Here is a 20,495-nt window from a genome sequence, read left to right as displayed (position 1 = left end):
CAATAGAGAAATCAGCAACTTGTTGAAGTGTTACTGATCTGTTGATGCAGTGCTAGATATCATTAATTCCTTCTTCCCTTTGTTTTCAGGATTTCCGAGTGTGTTTTTCTTAAAGTATAGTTTTTCTTTCCAGACTTAAGTCAAATAAAGTGAGGCTAAGCTTCAAGTGCACCTGAAATCTTACTTTTGTTTGGTTATTGTTTTCATAAGAATTCAGCAGTCCGTTTTTTTTTATCAGAGCTCTTTTGTGTGAAATCTGCAGAATCTCACTGCAGATCTTGTGCAGATGAGTCATACAGTGTCTTGTGGTTCAAAATAAGGTACTGTAGCATGATAGAAATGGGAAGAACACATCTTTATGTGAAACGTGTTTTAAAAAGAAAATGCTTAATGGATGCAGACACTTTATGGTGATTTAGAAATTTTCAGTTTGTTTCGGAAAGATTTATTTTAATTGAGAAACTACCAAAAACATATTTCTTTAAAAAAAAAAAAAGTCCTAATAATAATAATAACTATAAGCCGTTCTCTGTATTGTGGCATTTATTGTAGCTTTAACACCTTTTTATAAGATTTATATTTAATATTGGTTCAATACGATTACTTCTTTTATTTTCGATCGGTCCACACCCAGTGGATATAGCGATGTTTTTCAAGGGTGGTTGTCCAATGAGAAAAGGGAGAGGGAGTTCCTAAAATGTTGTTGGAACTCAAGAAAATAACTTCCTAAAATTAGTTGAATTGTTCTCAAGAAAAGGAAATGACTAATGATCATGAATGCCTAGGTGTGAATGGTGTGGGGATAGTCTAGCACATGCTGCTGTTTGTGTGCACAGTGAAAAACAACAAAGAACAACATTTTATTGTTCTTATTCAATTGTAATGGCCTCAGCTATTTCTTTTAAGCAGTCACAGTACATTTGCCAGTGAACTGCTCCTCGTCCCAAGATGCAAAGAATTGGCTTTGATGTAATCATTCACAGTAAAAATAAAGGGCTCATCAATTTTGAAATGGACATTTTATTTTTGTAAATGTGCAGGATAATTATCCCAGTCTATTAAAACTTCCCAGAGGGTTGGAAACACTTAACGCTGCATGCTGCAGCAAGCTGGAAAACAACACAGCGCGAGAGGTTTGGTTGATGACTGGGAGTGTTGTCAGTCACAGTGCATGGTTTGATGATGTGTTTCTGTTGCTGTGCGCATCTGCAGGAAATGGTTTTGTTAACCCCAGGGGCTCTCCAGGCCTCCTCAGCACAGCCAGTGGCAATGGCCTGGGTAAAGTCATGCCCACCAAGTCTCCGCCACCCCCTGGAGGGAACATGGGAATGGGAAGCCGCAAGCCAGACCTGAGGGTTGTTATCCCTCCATCAAGCAAAGGGATGATGCCCCCGCTGGTGAGTAGAGAGCACACCACTGCACACGAGTATTACTAGCTGAAGCACCTTTAAATATCTCTGCTGCAGGGCAGAGCAGAGCTTTGTTTGGTGTCTTTATCAAGCCCTTCGTAGCAGAACACTTTGCCTGGATTTTGCCCAAACATGTTTTCGATGTTATCACAAAACGTAGCGTGGTGTTCAGCTGAGGTTTCCGCCTCACTTGAACACTTGAACTCAGGACTTTTATTTATCTGAGAAGTGGGGCTCAGTGTGGTAGCGTAAGTGTCAGAGATGTGTTCACCTCTATTTCAGTGTGGACCGAACCATGGATCTGCACCCTCCCTCCATTATTCACATTCATTCTGAGGCCTGTAAAAACAATAATAAGAAGAAAGCTTCAGGGTGCCCTGATCGTAGCAAACACATGAGGTTTAAGCAGACCCTCCGAGTCACGAATCGACATTCAGAAAACTGTAAAAGGGGGGTTGGGGCGGGATTTAAAGACAGTTGCAAGCAAATACCCTGATTCACCTCTGTGTGTTGTTTGTGGTGTCAGTAACAGGAGCCTTTCCAGAAAACCGATGTGTTTTGTAAATAAACCTCTGGTTACTGTGGCTGCTCCTCCTTTGCTGAGCCTCAGCTGGCCTGGAGCAGTGTTTAAACAACTGTGTGATACTGTGTCTGCTTGTGGAATACGTAGGAGTAGGACAGGTTGTGTTGCAAGAGGTGCAGGGTGGGAGGTCCTGTTCTGTCTGAGCCTACGAAGTATTTTCGACTGGTAGAGGCTGTTGAGGGCGTGGGCTGTGGCAGGTCTGCAGACAGCCTGTCATTAGGCCATAATGGTATTAAATTAATCACATCTCAGTGTGACAGAGTGTAGATGAAGACTTAATCAGGGGCCCAGGGTGTGAGCCAGATAATATCTTGTCGCCCTTGTCGTGTCTTCCTACCGCTATTGATTGAGTGTGGGTATTAAGAGCCCCGGCGTGGACACAGTATGTCCCACAGCACAGAAAAGATGGAAAATGGGCTTCTTGTTCTTCCTCCCAGCACAGGGGGGATTTTTAAGTGCACAGTACTAAGCAGCCATTATTGGTACCAGCGGAGAAGCTTCGTTCGTAATTTCTGGTGATTATGATTTGATCTCAGTGCCACTCACAAATGTCAGCTCTCATTTGTGTAAGCTTCACTGACGTCCGACTGCTCCATCTTCTTTATTTACAAGACTGGAATTTTATAGCCCAACAAACCGGAGCACCAGCGCTTCATACCCACACGTGCTACGGTTTGGTGACAGCATGTATTTGCATTACATTTAAAAAAGCAAATTTAGCTGCTTTGTTCAAAGAGAGCGGGATTTACCAGTGATTGGTCACCAGAAGTTTTTATATTTATTATTGTCCCTTTTACTGTAAATTCCTGCACTTGTCACCTCCCCCCACCCCGAGCGATTTACAGCCGCTCTGCTGCTTTTCTGTAACTCTCTTCTTTTCTTCTGTTGAGGGCAGTCTGAGGAGGAGGAAATGGATTTGGTGAGTTTTGAGAAATGCCTGGGCAAATGGCTGCAATGTGAACGTGCTTCCGGTGATCACTGATGCTAGACTGAAGGCACCGCGCACACTGGAGACTGGCTCTCAGATCTCCCAGTGATAAGAAACAAGACATGGAAAAACAAAAACAACAACGACAAAAACATTAACACTGCATGCTTTGGGTTTGGCCTGTGAAAATTGCCTCGGCCTGTTAAATTGGCTCCTCTATTCCCAACACGTCAATGTTAGTCATATACCACCAGAGTTTATGTGTGAAAGTGTGTGTGTGACAGAGAAGGAGAGCGAGAGAAAGGAAGAGGGGGAGAAAGCAGATCAGTGATTACTTTTTAAAATTATTTTACGCATAGTTTCATGTTTTACAACTCAAAGAGTGATGAGTAAATTATAAATCATTTATATTTTTTAAGCCAGAGAGGATTACATCATCTTAAATGATATCACCTTACGAGATACTCGGTGAAGTCATCTGGCTGGAGAGTGTTGGAACAATGCGAGGAAGCCATCGACTGTAGATCATGATGCAATGGCGCTTCAAACACGACTGCTGGCAGCTGCACATATGTTTGTTACATTAAACACGGGGGAATTTTATAGTATTGTTCTAAACTTTTGCTGCGTTTCATTAGTGGATCTGCAACTCACTGAAGAGTTTACTGCATGACCACAACAAGCTGCATTTTTTTTGCGGACTGCATGCCAGTCACTGCACTAAAAACCACTGGGGCTCTGCTGTGTGTCACTCTGGGTGCTGATATGTGTCATATACGCATATATATACATATACATAATATTCGGGTGTGAAACTGATCTCCAGACTCACTTTAATGGCTCACTCTGATTGTTTTTGCGGTGGACTCTTGTGGAGGGGAGCTTGCCCAAAACGAGTGTTCTTAACTCTTTAATAACACTAACAAAATGTATTTGTCGTGCTTTTAATTGCACATCAGCAATTCTGTACTGACGTCGGTCAGCTTTCTACTTTGAATAGCAGAATTCTACCTAAATTTATTGCAAAGCTCTCTCAACGTTTTTCTGTATATATTAAATATAAACGAATCTGTAGGTAATCAGACTAAATATATCAGTTTATTGTTAGGTGTCCTCATTTTTTAATCTACTTTCATAAACTTTTTAATGCACACAGTCAATAAAAAATCAGAAAGAGCGGAACATTTACAGCAATGAAGTTACACTGCCACCTTGTGGCAGCTTTTATTATTACATGCACATTCTTGACACGACCTTTAGTACAGAATATGGAACACTTTGAAAAAAAATAGTCATTAAAAAAACTGGATCATTTGTAGCCTTTACATTAGGGACTTTTAACTTTGCCCAAGAGCTACTTTAGCGAAATGACTGAATCATCTGCAGTATTTATCAGGTAAAATAATAAAAGGATCAAAAGACAAACAAAGAAAGGATTTTACTTTATTCAGTAACTACAGCTTCATTAAACTGAAAATGCTTTAGTTACATTTTGAAAACATTAGGCACAGGTGAAAACTCATCAATAAGTCGTATTCAGTGCAGCCTGCCCCTGGCATTATATGGCTGATTTGGCACGCAGCCTCTAAGTCGAGTAACACGACGCTAAATGAAGTGTTTTAAATGATACTATTGGCACTGTTTAGCATCCAAGTGTGATATTTTTATAGTGCCATGTTTTGAGCTAAAGTATTTTCTTTGTTGTTTGTGTTTTTTGCAGAACACTCAGAGGATAAGCAGTTCCCAGTCCACCCAGCCGCTGGCTACTCCAGTCGTGTCTGTCACCACCCCCAGCTTACCCCCACAGGGCCTGGTCTACTCAGGCATGACCACCTCCTACAATCCTGCTGGTGAGTCTGGACTCGCTCACCCCCCTCCCAGACTGACAACAACCTTTTTGGCCGAGATTATTTGCACAACACGCTGTTGGTTCCTGCTCTTTTCTCAGTGGCACACAGTGTTGTAACTGAAATGCGAGTGAGTTCTCAGTGTGCGTGGTTGCTTTTTTTTTTTTTTTTAACAGAGTACTCCCTGAGCAGTGCAGAGATCTCTTCCCTACAGGGCTTCAGCTCTCCTGGGCTCTCGCTGGGCTCCATGTCGGCATGGCAACAGCATCAACTGGGCCAAGCAGCTCTTAATTCTTTGGTGTGAGTAACACACTTACAAACAAAAGCACACTCTCCAGACGCCCTCACATAAAAGCAACACCCACTGTGCTCTGTGATATCATACTGAATCACACATCTACAGTCCTGGCTTTTCACATTATTTCAGTTCATATTTGTTCGCTCGTTGTTTTTGACCAAGAACAAAATGTCTCGCTTATCTTTGCTGCAGTGGCGGAGGTCACCTACCTCAGGGTTCCAACCTATCTATCAGCACCAGCCAGAGCATAAACATCAAGTCTGAGCCTATCTCACCGCCACGGGAGCGCGTCACCCCGTCTGGGTTCCCCTCACAGCAGCCGCAGCAAGGGTCCAGCCGACAGGAAGTTCTGGGACGTTCACCTGCCGACAGCCTCAGCTCGTCTTGTAGCTCATATGATGGCAGTGATCGCGAGGACCACCGGCCAGACTTCCACTCCCCGCTGGGGCTGGGCAGACCCCCTGCTGGCTCGGAGGACAGGGAGAGCCCATCGGTCAAGCGCTTGCGCATGGACACATGGGTGACATAAAGAGCTCTGATCAAGCCTCCAGTCACCAGCCGGTCAGAGAGAGAGGGAGGGGTTAGACATGGAGATAAAAGAGAGAGAAAGAGGGAAAAAGAGAGAGTGAGGGAAAGAGAGAGAAAGAGAGAGAGAGAGAGCAAGGGTCCTTACAGCTATCATTGTCATGCTATTATTCAACTCCACTTCAGTTTGTATGACTGAGATGTAATGTAATAAGACGTGTCAGGACATATCTAAAGTTAATTCTCAGACTGATAAAATAAAATTAAAAACTCAGCTAGGTGGACTGAATTATATGCACAAACAGGTGGTATCAGGTACTTGGTGCAATTCAGGAGACGCTGCAGAAGAAAGATGTTCAAAGAAAATCGTTAAACAATAGGCGGTAGATTACTTTAGTCACTGGTCTAGTCAGACACTTACATGTAGTTGCTGTTTTTGCTGTTGTGCTTGCAAGTTGCAAACAGTCAGAGAAAATTGTGTTGCTTTCAGGCTGAGGACCCGTGCATATGATATTTCACTGCAAGAACTGTCTTTAAAATCATGCTGTAATCACACAAGACCTTTATATTAAGTGGCCTCTCCTAATTTATTGACTGAGTGGATCAGGCGCGCATCAGTTTAAAGGACCAGTGTGTGGGATTTGGTAGAATTTAGCTGCGATGGTGTGTGTTGCAAATTGATCCCTCACTTTTCCCCTTCCGAGGCCGCCAATGTAGAAACGTGAAAGGTTTGTCCACGTTTGTCCCACATGACCGACTCCGTGGAAGAAAATACTGCTCTAATTATAAGCCACACATCCCCCCCTTCAAAACGTAAAAAACAAATTCAATTGCAGTTGACTACACACTAATTCAAACATGTTTGTGAATGCTGTAATATACGCCTGCCGTTGGATACTCAAACATCCAGCACACTGGTCCTTTTTATCGAAGTTACACAGATATTTTGATCCTACAGTAAATCGTTGCAACAGTTGAGACTACTTTAGCGAATACGTGAAACATAAATGTCGGGGGTAAAAATGAGATAGGAGCAGAATCTATTGCAATAATGACAATAACTATTCATTTTATAATTTAAAAGATTAGGGTATGTAAATGTGCAATTAAGATAATGCCCAGTTGAGCTGGTGAGAAAGTCAGCATGTTCACGTTTGTGTAACAGTTCATCAGTAATATAAGCCAAAGCTGTTCTTTTGTGTTGTTTTGTACAGTTGCATTGATTTCTCCTAACAACTCACTCAAACGCACCGTTTCTTTCGTCACAGTTCTTATTTGTTATTGTGCTTTTAATATAGTTTAAAGTCATGTAAACCAGATCTTGAATCGATATCAAAAGCCATGAACATTTGCTGTTCTGTTTGTGTAATTGATCATTTGAGCCAAACGTCGTCTTTTGTTGTGTAAATAGCGACTTTAATATATATTACCAGGGTGTGAGTACATGCTGAATGTACTGTATGATCACCGTTTTCAAGGAAAGTATATTTTTGTGGTTTACAGCCAAGTTTACAAGAGTACACCCTTAAAGAAAAAGGAAAAAAAAAGTAGATCATTCACTGGTCAATATTTACTATTATGTTAGTCTCTTTGAAAATGAACCGCCAACATAAAACTCCCATGTGTTTAGTTCCAGATGGCTAATTTGTTTTGTCTCTCTTTTTAGTGGTTTAGTGGTGATTGTTTGTCCTGATGACATTGTAATAACAATGCTGTGAGGTTGAAGTTCCACTATTTTCATATTTCTTAAGGATAATCACAAGGCTAGGGGAAATAGGGTTTCTTCTCACCTATTGTGCTGGCCTGTGTTAGCAGCTGCTGAATACACTGCCACCATTCAAGTCCAAGGTCCAAGCCCCTCACTGAGGAATAATCTATTGTTAATGCGTGTAGCTCGACTGAAAGACACGTCATCTCTCAAGCCATTTCCGCTATCGTGCTATTGGTTCATGCAATTAAAGGAAGACACATGGACATGGCAGAAGTGGCTGCTGACCTTCGTACAAAACCAGTCATGCCTGTTCCCACGTGTAGTTGTAAATATGTAAGTCTGCTTGAACTGTCCGTCACAATTGTGTGCAAAAACACCCATGTGTGTCATGAATTGGCTACGCAAACTTCATCTTATCTCCATTTCCCGTTTGAGTAGTGCAGCCTGAGGAACAGTGAAAATCTGAAGCTGTTGAGGTCATGTAAAGACAGGAGATGGTGTTCAGGGGGAGGGGCTGTGACTTGTTTTCTTCTTCATCCTCACTGGAAAGGAATCATTCAGCAGCCAAATCATAATAAAACACACTGACTGACTTCAATCTCACTGCTGAAAGGCACACATTTGTATGAGAAGTTTGCTGTACAAGACGAGTGTTGCTGTGTCTTCGCCATGGCTTTTCTTGTGTGCGTTTCTGAGGTTTCTGACCTATGCTGCCCCCATCAACAGCTCCATGGTTGCTCACGTCTGTAATGATCTATGCAGTTAACCCCGATTCACATTAAACATACAGAATATGATGTCATTACAGGTCACGTTTAGTCTGCGGTGCATTAGGAAGACGAGTGTTAAAGACTGTTAGCCTCCTAAAGTGCCACAGAAGGAAGTTGCTGGAGTACAAGTTAGGTCTAATACATTTCATTAAATTATTTATTTGGATACCCTATGTCAATTTCCACATACTCACATGGTGTATAGTAATCCATAGTGTAATGTAGTTTTAACACAGCTGGTGAGAATAGCAATAATAAAAGACTACAACGAAAACCATCTGCCTGTCTGGGCAGCATCACCTCGAAGTTGAGCACATATTTTAGCACTCGATAACATATCAGGGAATTTTGTAGTTGCTCTATCTATATGCACAGTTAGGAAAATGCCTTATCCCAAAGAGAAATGACACCGCTTTTACTTTCCCTCAGTAAAACAAAGACAATGCAGATTTCAAGCAAACATGACCAGACCTGCCTCGTCTCAGATAGGACACACGCAAGAAAACGCACGGCGAATGCACTGCGATACACTTTGCTCTTTTGGTCTCTGTCCAAGTTGTGCACAACTGATGAATGTGAAAGGAAAGGGTAATCAATGAACCTCTGTCGAGGACTTTCTTCACTTTGCTGTGCAAGAGTACACTGCTTTGCTTCACTGCTTTTATAAACAGAACTACGTGTTTGGTAAGTGTTTGTAGTTGATAGTTCACTTAACTAAAGAAGCTGTTTTCGGTTTGAATGCTCAGACCGTTTGGCGGCACAAGCTGGACTTTGTTGCCAATAATGACATTATTTGTTTCAGAATCAAAATAGATTTGAAGTTAATCTACATTTTATTTCCCTTGAATGTGTTCCTTTATTTTCAGCATAAATATTCAAGTGAACTTTTTATTAAACAATTAAGATACTATGCTAGATGTTGTACAAAATTTGTATTCTTCACAAAAGTACAAAATATTGGCTTTTAATGTGTAATTTAGGTTATCTCTCTTATTCTGTATAAAATGAAGTAAACAACTCTTTCATAGAATTTGTTCTCCTGTGAAGTCCCAAACAGTAGAAACTGTCAACTTTATTAAACACCTCAGTGTATGCTCAGTCTGATCTCACTGTCTATTTATCTTTGAATTATGCAAAGACTTTTTTTCCCCTCGTCTCTTATATCGGTGTACTATATTTATTTGGTTCACTGGGCCCACTGCCATTGTCAATTAGATGCAAGCTGAACAGGCAGCACATTGCGTCTAAAAACTTGAAAAAACCCAGAATTTATATAAGAAATGTTAAATTTCCAGTTTGTGTATTTTAAAATCATATTAATTTCCAATGAAAAAGTAGGACTACTGCACTGGAAAAAAACCCAAATAACTGTCCACTGAATCCAATCATGTGTGATCACGTGTAATATTAAGTAATTTTCTGCCTATGCATTAACTTCTACATAGATTTTATTTTATATATTGTATATGATTTGGAAATTTGTATTTACTACAATGAAAATCTTCCATGTATTGCAATGAAGAATCTCTAAGTTTGTCAAGTTAATACAACAATATCATTGTTAGAACAGCTACAAATTATATATAGTAGAAACCATATTTTTTGCATTCAGCTGTTACAGGCACCAGTAGAGAACAGTGTATTTGCATGCTATTGCCTGCAGGAGGCACTGCAGTACAATCAATTAGTCAATAGTTTGCTGGGCCGTTACTAAAGCAGGGGAATGTACTGCAAAGGAAAACTAGTTTATTCCATCTCTCTTGATCTACTTTGACTAAAGCTTCTTATTAGTGGGCTCTATATTAATTTTATGTCTACTATACAAATGTGTATGTGGAAGATGGGAGATGACAGACGTTATGAGCCATCAATATATGAATATGAGGTTAAATGGACACACCAAAAAGTAAGGGAAAAATAAAATGTAAAAAAACAAAACAACACAAGTATAGGCTTTAACATGACAATGAGAAGGGGAAAAAAAACAACAAAAAACCATTTGGGGACTGAATCACTGATCACACCAAAAGTCAAAGTTAAAGTTGTCATATTTTTATATATTGAGACATTATTTGGAAAGTGAATTATTGTTATAAGTTCGATATTTTTAGTGTTGTTCCTTACCTTTTGAGGCTTTTTGAAAAAAGGAAAGTTCTACAGAATTTCAGTAGAATACTAAACACACCCCATGATTCAACAGCTTTTGCAACAAAAAGTCGAAGTAATTGCTTCCTTTGTGACTTTATCAGTCTCTCACATTGTTGTGGAGGAATTTTTCCCACTTTTCATTACAACATTTCAGTTTCAGTTGATTAAGGTTTGCAGTCATTCATTTATGCACACGTCTCTTAAACATTTCAATCAAATTGAGGTTTAGACTTTGACTGGACTATTGCAACACCTTGATTCTTCTTCTTCTTCTTTTTAGTTATTCTGTTATAGATTTGCTGGTGTGTATGTAATCGTCGCTCTATAGTTTCAGTTGTAGTTAAACTTTATCAGAGGAGTTCATGGTCAACTCAATGACTACAAGGTGCCCAGGTCCCATAGCTAAAAGATAATCATCACACCTCCACCACCATGATGCAAGGTTTATGCTGATATGCTGTGTTTGGATTCCATGGCTCTGTGCATCATGGCAAAACTGCTCTACTTTGGTCTTATCTGTTCAAAGGAAATCGTGTACAAAGTTTTGTGTTATGTTTGGATGCTATGCTAAGCTATGCTTCCAAACCAACGCGTATTTGTTCAGTCTTTTTCTAATTTCTGCCATGGACTGAGGCCTGTAGAGTCTGAGGCATAGTTCTCAGTTTTGTTTTGGTTTTTTTAATTTCTCTGAACATTGTATGGTCTTACTTTGGAGAGGATTTGCTGGGAAGACCATTCCGGAGAAGACCATGTTACTGTGTTAACATACCTGGATGCTTCAGACAGAAAACCAAACCCTCTGCTTTTGTAAAGGTTGTTGGTTCTCACTTAGCAGCTGAAACCTACCCTCTTAAATCCCATGGAAGCAGTAAGAGTTTTGTTTTTCACAGGACTACACAGTGTTTTTGCAATAGACTTTCATTCCTGACAGCAGGAAAATCACAGGTGGAGCTGATGACATTAATGACTCATGACTCAGTTCCAATCAATGTCCTAGTAAACCGTGACCCTGCAGCAACATACGTAATAGCAGGGCCTCCCATAAATGGAATGCAGACATCTTTAATACACCTATTCCTTTCTAGTCATGGCAAGTCAAAGTGTTTATTAGTGGGTGGGTCCATTTAGAGGACAACTCTGTATATTTTTACTATATTTTCATCTGCCACCTGCACTTGCTAGTTACTTACCAAATTGTAAACAAACCGATTCTTCTATTGCACTTTACTACTTGAGCACCTTAAACAACATGCCCCATTCACTCATTCATTTTCTACACTTTTTTTTTAACATCTAAGTGATTTCTAGCTAACATTCGCACACATTAGTTTGGATGAACACATCAGGAGCAACACAGGCCTCAGTATCTCCAATCTCAAATTGGAAGGTCATCTTCTAATCCCCTCGATTAGCGGATGACCTGCTCTACCTCCTGAGCCACAGGTCAGCACAGGCTTGAAAATAATTACCTCTCCTACAACAGATTAAATAGTTACAGTTTTAACCCATTTGGCCACTGACAATGTTTAAATCTTAAGCTCAAACCCTGGTAAGAACTATTTCTTTACTTTTACTTTCATCACTTTGAATGCAGTTTGTGTGTGTGTGTGTGTGTGTGTGTGTGTGTGTGTGTGTGTGTGTGTGTGTAAAGGATTACTTACAGAGAGGCATTGTCAAACAAGTAAAAAATCCTGAAAGGTCATTTCCCCATGGCAAACTATCAAACTGTTCACTCAGTGTTACATATTAGTTTGTTAACACTGCCCAGCTGCACAGTTCTAACATTAGCATTATTAGGTACCATTATTAAGGTAAGAAAAAAAAACATGCAGGTAATTGTTACAACCTGTATCAGCGAAAGACAGATTATGATTTTATTTTACACTTTGAATCTTGAGGTTTTTGCACACATTCTCCGTGTGATTCCTTGATTTCTTAAACAGGCAGCTGGAGTCTGATGGTTGGGAAAGGTTGGGTCACATTTCACTGCGTGTTATACTTGTATAACTATGTACGTGACAAATAAAAGGATCTTGAATCTTGAAGCAGTGGGAACAGTTCAGTGCATCAAATATCCATCAGAGTATAGTTCAGAATCATAGATGTTAGGCTGAGCAATTACTGCTCGAAGTATAGAACCGACTTTTGTCCGCTGGTTTATTTTAAATGTGCTGGCCAAAATTTTCTCTCTGAATTAAAGTCGACTTTCTCTAGAAAACTCTGCTTTTTCACATCTTGTGTAGGCAGGGTCTCATCATCCATTTATGTACAGAACTGTTATTACAGTGTAATCTCTAATCAGATGCTGAGATTACCTGAGAGGGAAACAACAAAATCCTGCACTTCCTTAAGCGCATGTAAACATGGGTGTAGTTAAAGTTTGAGTGGGGAAGGTGGGATGTGTGTGCATTTGGGGTGTGGGTCATAGACTCTACAATCTAACCACTGTAGAAAATCTGAGGCATTATACTGTTATATGTCACACATTTAAATATTCATTTCCATAAAATCATTAAGGTAGAATGGAAAACTGAATCAGGTTGTCAGTTATCAGGGGAATGAGTCTGAAAAATGCATACTTGTTAAATTAATTGTTGAATACATGGTCAAACAGTGGTCACAGACACCATAAACATTGGACAGCATCAACACCTTTTGGACTAATCCTTAGTGTTAGTGTTGGAGGGGTCATTTATCAGCTAAGCTATCTAGACTGGTTAACAAGTTTCATTAATAAACTGTGTGGGTTCAACAGAGACACAATCATCAAATCTGAAGCAAAGGATTGTCTGCACCACACGGCAACTCAAAACATTACTCAGCTAGTCCTTTAAAAATGCTGCGCAAGATTAGAACAGCATGCATTAAAACACTCACTTCATAGCGGAGGTGAGGCCTAATGAGACTAGAAGGCCACCTGCCATTCAATATGGCCACACCCTTAACTCATTTATGCAAAATGTACTCATTCAGAGTTGTTATGAAGGGATAAACTAGACTCCATCTCTTTTCCTTTTTTGTACCAGGTTAAATCCCTTGTGGAAAGAGCCACAAGTGGCACCTAGAGGAACTACAGTTTTTGGCACTTTATTCCTGGACTCCATTTTTCTCCATGTTTGAAACTTGGTTAAGGTGCTATCATATTTAATTAGTCAAAGACATTCATTAAAAAATAAATAAATAAACAAACAAAAATGTAGTTTATTCCAATGTGAAGTAAAAACGAATGAGTTTGTGAATCTCAACATTGTTTTCGTGTTTTTTGTAATGCGTTTTTTAATTTAAAAATGAAGAGCATGCATGTATATCCTCATTATAAGAAGACCAGTAACTTAGCAATAAAAATAAAAATTAACTGACAATTTCAGTTTTATGATGAGGATTTTACTAATGAACAACACAGGTGAACCTGAAATAAATATTATTTTGCACCTTCAGCTAGGACATAATAAGGTCTGAGCAAAGTTCTGTTTTATTCTGACTTAACAGCGCTTAAAAGCTTCTTCTGGCGACTTTTTGGGAACTGGTGTTGTGATGTAAGCGCGGATATTCGTGTGATAGACTCGCGGCCTGCCCACCGCTCCCTGGAATTAGATAAGCGTTTGAGAAAATGGATGGATAAATTGAAATCAACTGAAAACTGCTAGATCATAGCTGGAGACCCAGGGATCATCCACGATCCATCCAGGTGATCCTTCACGCAAAATTTAGTCAGTCAGAAAAAGACGTTACTGTTAAAGCGGAAGAGCAATGTGCACACAGTGCAAGCGCTCGGTGTTCAGGGAGCAATCCGATAGGTGAGCATAACATTGTCTGCAAATGCCCAAGAAGCTGAACTTAAAAGGGGAATGCCCAGGATCAGGTAAGATTTACATTTTTTGGGCGCATTCTTGAAATTTGGCACACCGTGTTCAGGAAATCTTGCGCAGGAATATGGCCAAATCTTCTTGCCCTTTTTCCTCCATCAACTGTCAGTTGTAATAATGCAAAGGTGCAACCACTTTATTTGCAGCCAAACAGGCCTCATTTCATTCATTAACTCGACTCTGCAATCTCATGTTTAAAACATCTGTACTTTCTGCCACATATTCACTGTCTTTGGGACAACAGCTTTTGAAAATAGCCACAGTTATATAATTATTTTTAGATGATGGAGTTCCTCATTTTTCAAGCCAGCCAGTGATCATCATTGTGTCTGGCTGCTCTGCTGCTTTAGTGAAAAACGGCTCTATAAGTTGTGGCCTCCCTGGTATCTAGCTGAGCAAGATTGCCGTGCGGGCTCTTTTTGAGAAATTTTAAACAAATATCCTCATATGTGGTTCTCATTTGTCTTAGAAACAAAAATCAGGTTAAAAAAAAAATCTGGTAAATCTTTGTTTTTACATTCATCAGGTCCCAATCAGCCCAAATATCACAGAGAAATGAAAAATGCATGCCATGGAAGAGTTCAGGTCTCAGGAGGTTAATGGTGTTGTGCACATTTTGAGCATATCTCGTAATCGAAGTAACTCTGGGCCAATTGTAATCCAGCTAAGAATCAGATTGTTAGCCTACCACTAGCAGCTAGGTCAATTATTGCCAAAACATCTACTGTAATTTTACTTTACTTTATATCAATATAATATTGATACTCTTAAATACGAAGAAAAAGTTAAAACTACATTTATCAAACATACATCACGGATGTTTTAGGCCACTCAGTCCACAGGCTCACTCTTTAATGACTGTATTCAGTTTGTAGGCTTGCATGTGCATAACTCAGTAGATTTGTCCCCAAGTGCATGTTCTTGGCTCTCCTTCCTGAGACCAGCTGTGATTTAGGCTGGAAGATGTCCACTGTGCATGGGTAGAGTAACCAAGCAGGGTTTTGGGTTGTTTGAGTTGAGCGAGAAAGAGGGCGACAGGCCACCTGCCATAGGGGCTTGCCCTGTTCTGATGCCCAACCCTGCCTTTCAAGTGGAAGCCAAGTAGAGGGTCTTTCATGTGGGCCTGATCTCCTAAAGACATCAGCAAATATTGAACAAGACAGTCCAGACTCAAACACATCTGTTGTCATATAGTCTCAACTGTTAGGCTCAGACAAAGATAGAGAGAGAGAGAGAGAGAGAGAGAGAGAGAGGGGGAAAACCAGTGTGTCTGTTGCATTAGCTTCTATCTGTAGACAGAAAGCTATAGTTTATACTTTGCAAACACAAATGCTCCTTTTTAACTAGCTTAGGCTAAACCACGTTCTACTGTAAACAAATATGGGGGTGTACGAAAGTAATGGAGTTGAGTATGGTGAGGCAGCTACCGAGTGCCAGATCCTCCCTGACATTTCATATGCCTGTCATGTTGCAGAATCCATCAGCAGCATTTTTGGGACTGTTTTGGACACATAGGAAAGACAGTTGTATTGTATAATTAGGCTAGATTAAGGTATTAAGTATATTTTCAAATACTTGGGGCTATAATGGAACCCATATGAGAGAATGCAAGTCGTAAAACAGACAAATTGCCTCACAAATGCAAATAAACTGTCAAATATACAAATCAACACAGAGCAAGCTGGCATAACAGGCTGCTGTGCTGTGAGCAACTGTTTCATAGTTTCAACGCTGCCGTGTTGGTTTACTCTCTCGCTACGTTGTCTTAATTTACTCCATAATTCTTGTCAGATTTTTTTTTCTTAGCCCACATAAGTGGAGTCAAACTGTACTTTGTGTTGCTCCATCTATCACAGACAACTTGGGTAGGACTGAACAGTTGAAAGGCATTCACATAGTCATTGAAACTCGCCTTGTTTGACTGGTACGGCTAGTTTCACCTGCTGCTGCTCCTCCACCAATCACTTGTCTGGGATCCTACGTGATCTGTTGCCTTAAATACTTCGGCTCGTTGACCATAGTTGGGATAGCTAACTTGTCTGTTGGAATGATTTCATCTGCTCTGGGTGGGAACTAAATCAGTTTGTAGGTTTGACAACAAAGCTCAACTGAACAGGTATGTTCCAGTGTCTTCCTTTTCTAAATTAGACTGAGTGTCATTCAGGTTGCTGTATATCCAGCTATTTTTTTAAAATACAGATTTGTTAATTTTTTTATGTCAGCATTATTGGTAAGATTGTTTTTGTTGTAATATGTTTTTTTTGTGTTGAATCAAGGTGAAAGGCAGAAAAGTGGCACATTAAATCACACTAAACATTCGTCCCAATGTGGTTTGTGTATGTTGATAAAATCTTAGCCATAATGCTGCCAACCTACTACCTACCTCCTTGATATGTCACAAACCTCCATATAAATTCAATTTCTTCTTTATAAAATTTGACTCAAGCTTAAACGTCACACAGGAAATATAAATCACATTAGGAAGATGAGTAAGGGGCTGGGCTGCACAGTCTGCCACATTACCTTCAGTGTGTCTTGACACTAATTCTACCAGTTTTTTTTTTTTTTTTTTTTAAACCTACTGGTGAGATGAAAATCCTTCCCCCAAAATATAATTCGCTGTTCTAATTATAGTGGTAGAGTTGGATGTTGGACACTAAAATGTCCTAGAGCTGTTCAGCAGAGTTGGGATCTGGTTCCTGTGAAGCCCATGGCATATAATTTCCAAAATGTTCATGCTGATTAAAGCGTTAGCTACCCCCCATGCCTTAGGTATGGGGGGCATTGTTACACTGCAACTTTTCATGTCAGCAAAATATTCTTACAGCATAACAGAAACATTGCAGGGGTTAAAGTTTCAGCCTTTTCCTTTTAACTCGTTGCCCAAGTCGATCTTTTTCACTGACTGTCTCCAGTATGTTCACATCAGCTGATCTCCATGAAGCTTCTATGTAAATTATGTGCATTAGACCTCTAAAAATGCACAGCAAATTAACTCACTGTTGTTGATTATTTTAATCTAAAGGGTATCCCTCAAGATGGAGAACAAGAAAAAGAATTTAGCGGAGAGATTCCGTCTGAAACCCAAGTTTCCCATCTTAAAGAAGCCCGCCAAGAAGCCACTGGCCAAGCAGGGTAGGAATCTGGCCAATCGACGAAGTATCTCTGTACCCGACCTAACAATGGTGCCAGGTGAAGCATCTACCGAGGATGCTTCGCTGTCTTCTGCTGCTTTTGGCATCTCTCCTGGTCTGAGTGATACTGATTCTATTGCAAGTTCAGAGTTTGCAGACAAACTAAGTGATCCAATCCCAGAAATCAGAACCAGATTTCTTCAGCCTGATCACTCAAATCCAGCTCTGAATAGATTAAGCACACCCCCGGGGACCCTGGGCATTTATGAAGAAATGGATGATTTTGGTTTAGAGAACAAAACGAACCCAGTTGTAGATGAGTTATATGCTAAAATAGACAAAAAAGGCAAAGGGGCCTTATCAAAATTCCCTTTTGAACCAGCTCCTACAGGAAAGAAAATGTCTAACAGTGGACAAGATCCCATACCAAGACCAGACCTTCCAGAGAGAAGTGAAGAAGTCTCAGAAAAGGGGTCTAGAGAAAGTCTTGCTGCTGCAGCGCTGTTTAGAGCACAATCAATGGGAGAGCAAATAAACCCTTATAGAGAAAAACAGAACTCATCAGTTGAGCCGAAAAAGACATCATCTGAAAAAGGGACTCCACCAACAAAAAGACAAAATGCTCGTATAGATAAGCTGATGTTGGACTCTATGGGCAGACCTTTGGAAAGTGGAGATGGCAACTCTCTGAACTCAGCATGTGGCACTCCCAGTGAAGAGAAAGCCAACATGCCTTGGGTGAGAGATGTGGAAGAACAAGACAGAGAACCCTCTTCTCCCCTGCCGATAAACGAGTTCATAGATGAGAATCTCCTCAATGAAACCCCGGCAGATGAGGAGGATGAGGAAGAGGTCAGTATTATTTTTATTATTATATATTTCGGCACATGTATAGTCAGTGGATCCTAGTGATTTCCGTTTACTGTGACAACTGACATCAATTCCAACTGATTGATATATATAAAAAAAAAAAACACCCAGCACGCCCATGCGGGCGGTTTATCCTTCAAGCTCGGGTCCTCTACCAGAGGCCTGGGAGCTTGAGGGTCATGCGCAGTATCTTAGCTGTTCCCAGGACTGCGCTCTTCTGGACAGAGATCTCCGATGTTGTTCCCGGGATCTGCTGGAGCCACTCGCCTAGCTTGGGAGTCACCGCACCTAGTGCTCCGATTACCACGGGGACCACCGTTACCTTCACCCTCCACATCCTCTCGAGCTCTTCTCTGAGCCCTTGGTATTTCTCCAGCTTCTCGTGTTCCTTCTTCCTGATATTGCTGTCATTCGGAACCGCTACATCGATCACTACGGCCGTCTTCTTCTGTTTGTCTACCACCACTATGTCCGGTTGGTTAGCCACCACCATTTTGTCCGTCTGTATCTGGAAGTCCCACAGGATCTTAGCTCGGTCATTCTCCACCACCCTTGGGGGCATCTCCCATTTTGACCTCGGGACTTCCAGGTTATACTCGGCACAGATGTTCCTGTACACTATGCCGGCCACTTGGTTATGGCGTTCCATGTATGCCTTGCCTGCTAGCATCTTGCACCCTGCTGTTATGTGCTGGATTGTCTCTGGGGCATCTTTACACAGCCTGCACCTGGGGTCTTGCCTGGTGTGATAGACCCCAGCCTCTATGGATCTTGTGCTCAGAGCTTGTTCTTGTGCTGCCATGATTAGTGCCTCTGTGCTGTCTTTCAGTCCAGCTTTGTCCAGCCACTGGTAGGATTTCTGGATATCAGCCACCTCCTCTATCTGCCGGTGGTACATACCGTGCAGGGGCCTGTCCTTCCGTATCTATCCTTCCAATATATATATATATATATATATATATATATGAATAAATATATATATATATATATATATATGAATAAATATATATATATGAATAAATATATATATATATATATATATATATATATATATATATATATATATATATGAATAAATAAATACAGGTTATCTCATCAAAGTGAACCTCAACTGTCACGAGAAGTTGCTTAAGAAAATAGTTGCGGTAAATGTAACATGAAGTAACAGCACAAAAACTGCCAGGATCACTGGACACATTTACTTGAACCTTTCCATGCTTTCATTTAGCTTTCAAATAGTGTGGCTTTGTTTTTCCACTCGCTTTTGCAAATGAAGCCAAATGTTGTAGTTACTGTATCCTCTAGTATGCAGTCATGAATGAAACCTTTTCTAAACCTGAGCCCAGACCTTTGGTTTTATTACATTTGATCTCTTGAGCTTTTAGGCAAATCACTCAACTGATGAAGCATCAAAAGCTGGTTGGTGTTCAAGTTAAAGTCCCTGTGTGGAGAGAAGCATCCGCTTTTGTTTAGATGTCTCTTAGATTAAAATAAAAAAAATGAAAACAAACCTCAAAAAAGAAAGATAAAAACCTGTGCTACCAGTTAGTCACACAATGTGCAAACAAGCCAAAAAAGAAAAAGCACAAAAGAGGTCAAGCAGAATTCACTTTCTCTTCAGATGCTACGTCTACAAAGCATCTACTGACTTTTTCACCCAAATGCAATAGGTTGTCATTAGCAAGACATTAATAGACACCTTTTTTGTAATAATGCAAACAACTGACTAAATAAATAATAGTAACGCTATTATGATTCCCTTGGAATGCTACACAAACCTAGATGGCTTGGCTGTCCTCGACTCAAATGATTGCGCAGTTTTATGTTTTATAAAGTGTCACAACATTTTTAAAAATCTATTTTTTTTACACAGCTTGCCAGTGAATCAGCTGACTTCTTTGACGAAAATGCTTCAGTGAGTATCCACTGAGTTGTCTTCATTTTATTAAGCTAATCATCTGGTGTGGTAAATGCATACAAATATCAGTGATTCTCCGCAGGATGTTACAGGGGGGTGTGAGGATCGAGTACCTGCCCCATTCCAGAGGTATCTCTTGAAAATCAACCTGAAACGAGGAAAAAACCTGGTCATCAGAGACAAGCGCTCAGGTACGCCAAAAACCTACAGGTGATCCATAAAATAAGCTCTCGACCTTTAACAACCTGTAAAATTAAAAGATCTCATCTAGATCTTAGAAATTTGAATAAACTAACATCAAATCCTGTTCTTATAACAGCAATTTTTTAAAACAGTCTTGGTTGGATCCGTATCTATCAAAACGTTAGATCATAGATAGATCACATGTCCTGTATACAGTAAAACAATGCATTTCTTTATTTGTTGGCTCCTAGGGACAATCTGATAAAGTTTTACAGGCACGTGAAGTCCATATTGGTCTTGTCAGT

General features: G+C 40.2%; 2 protein-coding genes across 9 annotated transcripts in view; both read left to right on the top strand.

Annotated features, from left to right (window-relative positions):
- Positions 1-9,169, top strand: part of mef2aa (myocyte enhancer factor 2aa) — a 68,372-nt gene extending 59,203 nt beyond the window's left edge. For 6 of the 8 annotated variants that reach the window (XM_082538441.1, XM_082538446.1, XM_082538439.1 and 3 more), the window contains 5 exons: positions 1,213-1,397; positions 2,888-2,911; positions 4,641-4,770; positions 4,944-5,067; positions 5,258-9,169. In XM_082538441.1, coding sequence (XP_082394567.1) covers positions 1,213-1,397; positions 2,888-2,911; positions 4,641-4,770; positions 4,944-5,067; positions 5,258-5,594 — 800 coding nt within the window. In that variant the 3' untranslated portion in view covers positions 5,595-9,169. The remainder of the gene's footprint in view (positions 1-1,212; positions 1,398-2,887; positions 2,912-4,640; positions 4,771-4,943; positions 5,068-5,257) is intronic. The other 2 variants (XM_082538444.1, XM_082538445.1) reach the window with 1 other exon arrangement.
- A 6,642-nt stretch (positions 9,170-15,811) lies between these two features.
- Positions 15,812-20,495, top strand: part of mctp2a (multiple C2 domains, transmembrane 2a) — a 33,955-nt gene continuing 29,271 nt past the window's right edge. Inside the window, exons 1-4 of the mRNA XM_082539849.1 lie at positions 15,812-16,201; positions 17,111-18,071; positions 19,963-20,004; positions 20,090-20,198. Coding sequence (XP_082395975.1) covers positions 17,124-18,071; positions 19,963-20,004; positions 20,090-20,198 — 1,099 coding nt within the window. The 5' untranslated portion in view covers positions 15,812-16,201; positions 17,111-17,123. The remainder of the gene's footprint in view (positions 16,202-17,110; positions 18,072-19,962; positions 20,005-20,089; positions 20,199-20,495) is intronic.

Source organism: Aulonocara stuartgranti (genome assembly GCF_965226115.1).
Source record: "Aulonocara stuartgranti genome assembly, chromosome: 7".
Classification (NCBI taxonomy): domain Eukaryota; kingdom Metazoa; phylum Chordata; class Actinopteri; order Cichliformes; family Cichlidae; genus Aulonocara; species Aulonocara stuartgranti.
Note: the sequence above shows the minus strand (reverse complement) of the source record. Positions and strands in the feature narration are given on the sequence as shown.